The sequence below is a fragment of the Aphanomyces invadans genome (assembly GCF_000520115.1).
Source record: "Aphanomyces invadans strain NJM9701 unplaced genomic scaffold supercont1.33, whole genome shotgun sequence".
Lineage (NCBI taxonomy): Eukaryota > Oomycota > Saprolegniomycetes > Saprolegniales > Verrucalvaceae > Aphanomyces > Aphanomyces invadans.
Genome location: NW_008580178.1, coordinates 332,650 through 341,897, shown reverse-complemented (window position 1 = coordinate 341,897; position 9,248 = coordinate 332,650). Strand labels below are relative to the sequence as shown.

At 54.2% G+C, this 9,248-nt stretch overlaps 3 protein-coding genes across 3 annotated transcripts; 2 read left to right on the top strand and 1 right to left on the bottom strand.

The window, feature by feature from the left end:
- Positions 1–1,061: 1,061 nt before the first annotated feature.
- H310_11709 (hypothetical protein) lies at positions 1,062–3,157 on the bottom strand. Its single transcript, XM_008878470.1, has 5 exons — positions 2,841–3,157; positions 2,060–2,796; positions 1,635–2,003; positions 1,457–1,586; positions 1,062–1,415 (listed from the first exon to the last, which is right to left on the bottom strand). The coding sequence occupies exons 1-5, from the start codon at positions 3,110–3,112 to the stop codon at positions 1,271–1,273; spliced, it is 1,653 nt and encodes a 550-aa protein (XP_008876692.1). The 5' UTR covers positions 3,113–3,157; the 3' UTR covers positions 1,062–1,270.
- Positions 3,158–3,401: 244 nt separating this feature from the next.
- H310_11708 (hypothetical protein) lies at positions 3,402–7,344 on the top strand (the record flags this gene model as incomplete). Its single annotated transcript, XM_008878469.1, has 16 exons — positions 3,402–3,522; positions 3,578–3,777; positions 3,822–3,890; positions 3,947–4,146; positions 4,192–4,248; positions 4,290–4,427; positions 4,481–4,703; positions 4,745–4,902; positions 4,949–5,076; positions 5,822–6,027; positions 6,073–6,141; positions 6,194–6,492; positions 6,537–6,674; positions 6,723–6,945; positions 6,997–7,154; positions 7,200–7,344. 16 exons carry the CDS (start codon positions 3,402–3,404, stop codon positions 7,342–7,344), a joined length of 2,532 nt encoding a protein of 843 aa, XP_008876691.1.
- Positions 7,345–7,734: 390 nt separating this feature from the next.
- On the top strand, positions 7,735–8,657 carry H310_11707 (hypothetical protein; the record flags this gene model as incomplete). The annotated part of the gene is made up of 3 exons (XM_008878468.1): positions 7,735–8,086; positions 8,131–8,222; positions 8,274–8,657. The coding sequence occupies 3 exons, from the start codon at positions 7,735–7,737 to the stop codon at positions 8,655–8,657; spliced, it is 828 nt and encodes a 275-aa protein (XP_008876690.1).
- Positions 8,658–9,248: the final 591 nt, after the last annotated feature.

The following is a 9,248-nucleotide window of genomic DNA, read 5'->3' as shown; positions in this document are numbered from 1 at the left end:
CGATTTGGTCATGAGAGGACGACAAGAACGATTGTACGAGGTACCTTTGGACGAAGCGATGACCTGGGCAAAGGAGGCTTGGAGATCCGTGGCCCAGCTCACTGTTGTGAACTGCTGGGCTCGCACCGGCATTGTCGATGGCGACCTCTCTGCCTTTGGTGACAGGTGGCTGAACTGCATCTCGCTTAGCTCTTTGGCCACCATCAATAACTGTGATAATTTGTACGTGTGAAAAATAATATTTTGTGTAAATTTATAGTTCTTGCCCGTTTAGAACTCAGAGGGAAATCAGTATTTCATCGAAGTATTAATACTAGTATTTTATTGGAAAAAAGAAACTATCTGCTTTGACTCGAGAATCGTGTGGTTGGTCTGTCGAAAATTCCACTAAAATTGAACACGTTCATTGGGTGCATCGGGGTTGTGTTTGATTTTATTCCAATTTCTACTAAAAAATAATGTTATCAAAACGCTCGTTGTCGCAAGGTCGTGTGAGGTTGCCCGTCGACGTCGTGGTGAGCTTAGGAGGTTGAGTCAGGGCGTCAAGCTGCGGATGCGCGAGTCCAAACCATGCGAGGCATGATGGTCGGGGATATGTGGTGCATTCAACACGTCTCGAGAAGTGACGTCGAGGCCGTGACGATCTGCGTCCATTGTGACCCCTGCCTAACTTGGGGGAATCACTCGATTCTGTGAATGCTCTTCTTGCAAGTCCTCAAGCTCATTCATGGAGTGCGTTGACGATGTCTCACGAAAGGTATCGCGCAATGCTATGTGGCACGGTTCAAGTGCGACGCCAGGGTCAAACGTCGGCCATCTGAAGCTTCCCTTGGCAAGCATCCCGTCGCTGTGTCAGCATCTTCATTACGCGTCATGACTCAGGGACATGCTGCCGACAAGCACCAAGCAGCCATTGTCATCTTCCACGCAGGCCCTCCACCGGTTGTTGTTTGGCAGCAGTGGTGCGAATCATGCTAAGGTATGGCTCGGTGGTCCGTGGTGCTGGAGCGTTCCGTCAACAGTGCGTCCACTGGCATGGTGTGACCTGAATGAGATTTGCGTGCGTCAAAGGAGGGGTTTGCATTGAAATCTTCCAAGTGTGTCGAGTGATATAGCAAATGTGCTCGACATTGGGACTTCCCTGAAAAAGAGTAATGGCGCCGCAACAGCTTTGTCCGCTGGTGCACGAATGCAGCGCAATTCAAAAGCGGCACCCGCGTCATCAAACCGACGGGGCCCCGTGGCGAACCAAATCAATCCATCGAGTTCATCACAGCAGCTGATGAATGTACACGCTGTCGCAGTCGATGCTGTCAAACGTGACAATCTTGAAGGACGGGTTCGCTTCGGCAATTTTGAGGAGCCATTCGTTGCACGCCCCGCACGGTGCGAGAGGGTTCAGGTCCTTCTCCGCCCTACTTGTCGGATGACGGACACGAAGAGATGGAAGTCGTACTTGGCCATCGCAGTCGCGGCATCCACGGCGGTCAGAGCTGCTTGAATCGCCGGGACACTGGCGTCGCATGAAATCGTACGAGGGCGCTTGGGTTTTCGACCCGCCTTTGGCGACCGCTCCACGTTGGATGCTACACCAGCACCACGATCTAGTTCATGGAATCCAACCGACACCGTACGTTGGATGGAGGATGGAACGTTGACGAGAACAGGAGGGGGGGCGTCGATGGGCAGCGCCGTTGAGGAACAAGGTGGTTGCGCGGCGGACGCCATGGCGACTTGTTTCGGGTGGGAGTGCAGAGTGACGCTGAGGACGGCAATCATTTTAAGCGACTGCCGCAACAACGTCGGGTCGTTGGCCAAGGCACTCCCAATGGCGTTTCGCTCGGCGCACAGCGACCCCGTCGGCATCGACACTTCGCAGTTCATCCCACGATGCACCACGATCGTGGGCGTACCGTCCACAAGTTTTTCAATCAACAGGACCGCGAGCACGGGCTTGCGCGACTTGCGGAGCCAAAACTGCCCCACTTCGCCCAAGTGCTCTCCTGTCGTCATTCGCGTCAAGCAGGGTGTGTCCACGACGGTGATGGCGAGTCCCTACCTTGAACGAATTGGTCTCGGAATGATTTGACTTCGTTCACGAGCCGAGTGACGATGGGGTCCGTGAGCTCGGCCACCGCGATCGCAGGGGTTGCTTCGACATTCTCAAACGGGTGAAAATCGACATCGTCCAAGCTGAGCTTTCGCTCGTGCCAGTACGTTTTCAGCTGCCACACGTGAAGATACGAAGGCTGGTACACGCGTAAAGCGGCATTCAGCGCCGACAACCGGGCAGGAGGACCGTCGGCGTATGCGATCGTGAGATGAAAGTGGCTCTTCCATTGGTCCCCAACTTTGGCCACGAGCACGTCGCGATGGGACTCGAGCATCGGTCGAAGCTGCCGCGTCATGAACTGGACGTTGTCGTCGTATCGAAAGATGTTGGAGCCCGAGTGAATTTGAGTCACGTGAATGTTGGGGTAGTACGTCGCGACGAACTTGGACATGAGCTCGGCGGTGTACTCTGTCGAGTTGCCACAGATCGAATGCGACGCGTTGCGAGGAATGCCAGCGCCAGAGATGAGGTACAGGAGCTGCTGCGACTCGTCCGAGTGAACATCGGAGAGAACCTGGTGCCACTTGGGCAGCAAACTGCCAAGGAGGGGGAAGAAGCACGCTGTAATACGAATACGTTTCCACGAGGACTCAACTTCAGCAATCGTTTCGTCGGACGCACGCAATTGAAAGTCCGACAGATCCAACGGGAGGGACTGCACATCGATCGGCTTCACGTCCAGTCTACGTCACGGTGACTCCCTCGCAAACGATTTGCATCCACGCACCTGAATCCCACAGGGTGATACGTGGTTGTACAATGCTCACGCAGCTGGAAGCGAGGACTGTCCATCTGGCGTTCGTATGTGTCGGCTTGCACCGTCGTTGGGGACAAAATCATGTCGAGTTGGCGAACGATGGATTGCGAGACGACATTGAAGAGGCTGAACTTGGGACGAGCAAGGAGCGATGTCGCATTGCGCGATGTTCTGAGCGCCGTGTCGCCCGTGAGCTCCAAGATCAGGTCCGAGTGGCTGATGTTGTGGACGAGGAACTCCATCTTGTCGTCGCGGCGTCGCCACTTCCCATTCACACAGCGGGCAACAAATCCAGCGATGTGATTGGCTGCTCGAACGCCAGATTCAGGATTTCTGAAAATGTGGAAATTGTGTCAATTGTATGTCAAATTTGGATTGTTCGCATGAAAATTTCACGAGATTGTGTCAGTCACATGTGCAAAATTCATCGAATTTTCACCACCGAAATTTCCAAATCGCGAAAAAATACAGGATGGCGTGTTGACTTGACATTTTGGCAAGATATCACCGACGACGACTTCGACGACGAGCATGCGCTTTGTCGACACGGGAGCGAACGCCGATACAGCGGACGAAGGCTCTCCATTGATTCTGCCACGACGCCCTCTGAATTACAACTCGGATTCGGGCGTGCACTACGGTCGACGCGACGGTACCTCGGTCCTTCTAGTTCCGGCCTGTGTCATCGTCACGTTGACTTGAAACAGTGGACGGGTCGTTGTCGCCGTCGACGAGGCGCCACGTGTATTACGGCGCGGGTCACTACAACGCGACGAATAATAGCTCGTCCGAAGAAGAGAACGACGACGCGTTTGCGATTGAGATCGTCGACCAAAAGCGCATGCCGCTTCCACACGCAAAGTCTTCACGCACCGCGCTTCGTGCGTTCTTGAAAAAACCCCCCCAGGCATGTGTTTGTCTTCATTGTCCTGAAGCGTTGACCAAAACCAGGATATGGTCAACGAAAAGGCAAACCGGTACACGCGCCGCACGCGCATGCGCAACATGAAAAAGTTCCGCGTACGTCTCGGTCCCTGTGCTTTTGAATGTCTCATCGAAAAGTGCAATGTCTGTAGCAAGGCATGGGCGTCCCGAAACTACTCCGTGTGTCTGCCTACTGCACGTGCGACTCGATCTCGCTCTTCAAGCTCCTGAAATGGCTCGAGCGCGTGGAAACAGGTCAGTTGCCAGGTGGGGAGCTCAACCCGAACGGTTGGACGCACAAGATGCACATGGGGGCGATCCATTCGTCGTGCATGTCGGAAGAGCGCGAAGAGTACGTACATGCCGAGCCCATCGCACAATCCATGGGCCATCGTAGGGACATCATCACGGATGACATGCTCGCGATTGAGCGGAAAGACGTGTTTTACTTTGCGTACTCTTGTCGACACAAGGCACCGCTCACCCGTCGTGTAGAACGGGGTGCACCGTGTTCTGGGGACTGACTCGGGCCGAGGAGCAGGCGCATATTCAAGCAATTCGTGCGTTCTCAAAGGGCAGCGTCAAGCAAGTCGAGGTCGAAGACATGGACTTTTGCTACGGCGACACGAGCAGGTCCGTGCATGACTCGAGGACGAGTCGTGGTCATCGGGGGATTTTCCATCTAGCGTGATCAACGACTCGATCACGCTCAGCTCGTTCCGGTCGTCCGAGAAGATTGCCATCTCGTTTGCGATGGCGCAGTCGTCCAAGCTCGACGTGTTTGAGCAGCGCGTCGACGAGACGATCCAGGAAACGCGCCACATTCCTCAAACGCTGGCCGAGACGGGCGAGATCAAAAAGTATTCGCAAAAGGACATTTCCCAGCTCATCGGGCGCTTGTTTATCGAGGTATTGCTCGCTGGTCTCGCATTGCGATGACGTTCGTCTAGCGGAGCGATATCAACCTGAATTCCGACATGCTGGACGACCCCGACTTTTTCTGGGACGATGACGAGTACCAACCTCTGTACAAGAAAATGATGAAGTACCTCGACGTGGACAACCGCGTCCATATTCTCAACACGCGGCTCGACATCCTTCGCGAATTGTACGAGTGATCGGACGTTCGTGGTGGGTTTACATCGTGGCTGTAGGTTGGACGTGCTGAGCCAGCAACTGGCGCGGCAGCACGACACCAAGCTCGAATGGATCGTGATTTGGCTCATTGTGGCGGAAGTCGTCGTCGAAGTGTTTTGGAACATCTTGATCAAAGATATCCTTGGTTTCTTTGCGCATAATCGAGAATAAGACAACTCCCTCTTGCTCGCGAAATGTGAGATAGATCGAAGCTGCAGTCGGTCGGCTGAGTCGATTCCGTTGGCCTTTCGCCCAATGTGTTGGAGAGCAGCGACCAAGCGTTGATTATTCGCCAAAGTCGCTCGCCGATGACACATACTGCGAGGTGCAGCAGGGTGGGTTGGCGGAGGCGGGTCAGGCAGGGCGTACCCAGCATCGGGTATGGGGACCTAGCCGTGCGGAATAGCAGTGCTCGTCCAAGTTGGTCATGGGGTTAGCCGTGCGGAGTGCTCGTCCAAGTTGGTCGTGATTACGGGCGGCAATGCCCCCAAGTGAAAAAAATATTCTTTTGAAAATCATCGAAATTGTAGAATATATCTTGCTATTCATTTTGTCAAAGTATACAAAACATCAAGCGCAGTATAATAAATATAATGGATTTCGGATATTCTTGACAAGCGATCGACGCCGTCGCGCCGCCGATTGCCGAACAAGACGATTCGTTCACCCCCGCACGATCCAAAGCGTTGGCAGCATGAGATCTGCATATACCGTGGAAGCGAAAGACGGTTCTGCTGATGAACTGTCGCCGCTGATGTCGTCGCAACGGCAGCCTCTGCAGAGTCCAGCCCACGGCTACAACTCGGATTCGGGAGTGCACTATGGAAAATCCCGACCAGGTAGTCCATCTTTCGTGATGTTAAGTGTTGACCCGGATGCTTCTACCGAAGGCACTTCACTCCACCTTCGCCCACAGCACCACAACTACGGCACCACGACGTCGTCCCATCGACGTCAAGATTCGCTAACAGAGGATGAAGGCGATGTCGATGACGATGACGATTTCGATAGAGCGTCCCAGACGAACAGGTTGATGCCTCCATCCACTGCATCTCGTCACGCGCTACGCGATTTCTTCTATCGACCTCCAACGCAGGTGAATCGCCACGTTATGCCGCTCCCATTCTCATCACGGATTCAGACGGTCGTCAAGGACAAAATCAATCGATACACTCGTCGCACGCGCATGCGGAGTATGAAAAAGTTCCGCGTACGTGTCGTGGCCTTGTTGTCTTTGTCGATGCTGACTCGATGGCGTGCAGCGAAGCACGGACGTGCCGCAACTGCTGCGCGTTGCCGCGTACTGCACGTGCGAGTCGCTCGCGTTATTCAAGCTCCTGCGGTGGCTCAAGCGCATCCAGACGGGGCAGCTTCCCGGCGGCGAGCTCAACCCGAATGGGTGGTCGCACAAGATGTACATGGGCGTCATTCACTCGTCGTGTGTATCGGACGACCGCGACGAGTCCGAGCTCCATCCACGTTCGTCTCTCACGACGCCATATAGGGATGCCATCTCGGACGAGATGCTCGCGATCGAGCGCAAGGACGTGTTTTACTTTGCGTACGATCTCCTTGGCGATGTGTCCGTCTTGATGGAGCGACTAGGACGGGGTGCACGGTGTTTTGGGGCCTCACGCAGGCGGAGGAGGCGGCGCATTGCCAAGCCATCCATGCGTTTTCAAATGGGGCGCTCAAACGCGTCGATGTCGAGGAAATGGAGTTTTGCTACGGCGACAGCAACATGTACCGTTCCCTCGACACGATCTGTGCGCATGACGCTGGGGCATGTAGGGTCGCAAACGACGTGGTCACGCTGACGTCGTTCCGCGCGTCCGAGAAGATTGCCATCTCGTTTGCGATGGCGCAGTCGTGCAAGCTCGATGTGTTTGAGGAGCGCGTCGAGGAAACGATTCAGACAACGCGCCATATTCCGCAGACGCTGGCCGACACGGGCGAGATCAACATGTACTCGCAGACGGACATTTCCAAACTCATCGGGCGGCTCTTCATGGAGGTGTGGGTCGCCGCAGAATCGCACGCGATAACGACCGGGCGTGCTGCGTAGCGGAGCGACATCAACCTGAATTCCGACATGCTGGACGACCCCGACTTTTTCTGGGATGACGACGAGTACCAACCGCTGTACAAGAAAATGATCAAGTACCTCGACGTCGACAAGCGCGTCCACATTCTCAACACGCGGCTCGACGTGCTGCGCGAACTGTACGTGGTTTGACGGTGGTGCTCTCGATCGACCGGCGTGTGTAGATTGGATGTTCTCGGGGAGCAATTGGCCAGGCAGCACGACACCAACCTCGAGTGGATCGTGATTTGGGTGATTGTCGCCGCCGTCTTTGTCAAGATCTTTTGGAACATCCTGGTGAAGGACCTCATGGGGCTCTTTTGTCACTAAATACACACTGCTCGACACCCCTTTCCTTGTCTTGCCTCATCGATCCAAGCCATTCGTCCCACGAGTCGTCCATTCAAACTCAGCCCATAGCACGACGACTTGTAGACAAGGCAACCCTCCACCATCCCTTGAATAGGTTGCTGCTTGGCGTATACCTGGATTTGAAAGATGAGGAAGGCATGACCTTGCATGCCGGGTCCCATCTACCACTCAGCGCACGCACTACAGCACCATGTTGTCTTCATGCTTTGCCCAGCGGCCGCTTCCCCACCGTCTGGCCGTGGCGGCAGAAGCGGCGGGGCTTTGCCAATCTCGCTTCTGATTGGTCCGCGACGTGTTCGGAACGTCGTTTCGGTGGAAGATCGCAATCCAAACACAGTTGCGACCAACATGCGCCCGTTGCCGCGAGTGGCCGCCGCCGTCTTGTGCGACAGAAGCCTCCTCCAGCAGATCGCGGGTTTTCAGGATGGCGTGTTTGGCAATCTTCTCCCTCTCTTTGCCCTCCAACGACACTTGGTGTGCACTCTTGCTGGCAAAAGGAGGAACCACGTGGAAGTGGACGTTGAGGTCGAATTCCGAGGCACGGCGATTCACTTGTCGCTGTCCCCATTCAACTGCGTGTGGCTTGAAAAGGCACTCAAGCACGCTCTCTTGCGAGGGCATGCAGCGTGGGTTCGTCATGTCCTTCGATGCAAACCAAACGTGTCCTTCCCCAATCTGGTCGACATTGCCGCCCAACATGGTATCGTGCTGCAACGTCGCGGTGCTTTGACATGACGACGGTAGGGGATATCGCCATGCTCGAGTTTTTGCACATGCGAAAGGTTCGTGGGTCGACGGAAGCGCTCGACACGGCCAAATCGCTGGAAATCGTCCAGGTACATTGCCATCACGTTCGAGACACACTCCATCTTGGCCTCGTCCACTAGTACCTCCACGCCCGCGACTATTCATGTACAACGGCGGCGATGGATATCGCCGCGTTACGAGGTGCCCTTGACATCGTTCGATTCCTCCATGAGCACCGCCGCGAAGGATGCACGGTGCTTGCGATGGACTTTGCAGCGTCCAATGGACATTTGGACGTGATTCAGTTTCTCCACTCGCATCGGCGGGAAGGATGCACAGCCAAGGCTTTGGAGATGGCGATCAAGCGGGGACACGTCGATGTCGTCAAGTTTCTCCTGTGCCATCGACACGAACATAAATCGAGCAGTGATGTCGTGCGTCGAGCGTCCGAATTGGTGGCCCGCCACGAACCCACCATGGCGACGCTTGTTCCCGCACTTGTCTCGGTGGATGCTGTTGTGTAAACAAGTCAAGTCCCGCATGAATAAGTCGAATCAATCCACCAATTCACGTCAAAACGGCGTCGCACGGCCCCACTCGAGGAACATGCAAATATCGAGGGAGTCCTTCATTGGGCTGCGTCTGCTGGCTAACCTGAGACCTCCAAGCTCTGGCTTGCGTACTCCTTCCAGTCGCCATGAATGATAGTGTGGCTTGTGTGTATTCGCCTTTTGACAGTGGTCGACATCATCGAGGAACCAAATGTTTGATCAAATCATCACAAAATCATCTCAAATTTCGTATGTGGATAGTTTTATCCATTACACACAAGGATCTATCAATAGAATTATCTAAAACCAAGTTGGCTTCGAGATGTACTCGAACAAAGGTAAGAATGATAGTCATTTTCAACTGTGAATCTTTAAGTTCTCCTATAAACAATTTTATTCGGTAACCAAACGATATGAATAGTCGGAGGTTTCACGGAAACCTCCGACGAAAGAAAAACCCTTGACAGTTGATGAAAGGTCATTTTGCTGCCCTGCACAAGCACACGTCCGAATTTGTACAAGACATTGCTATATATTCAGGCCAACATTTAAATCGAGGTAGTT

Bases quoted from the DNA above. Each gene is read 5' to 3' on its own strand.
- H310_11709 (XM_008878470.1), bottom strand. From the start codon at position 3,112: ATGGAGTTCCTCGTCCACAACATCAGCCACTCGGACCTGATCTTGGAG. The intron at 2,797-2,840 runs GTGCGTGGATGC...ACCGTGACGTAG, and splicing joins TATCACCCTGTGGGATTCAG to ACTGGACGTGAAGCCGATCG. The intron at 1,416-1,456 runs GTACGACTTCCA...TCCGACAAGTAG, and splicing joins GCCGCGACTGCGATGGCCAA to GGCGGAGAAGGACCTGAACC.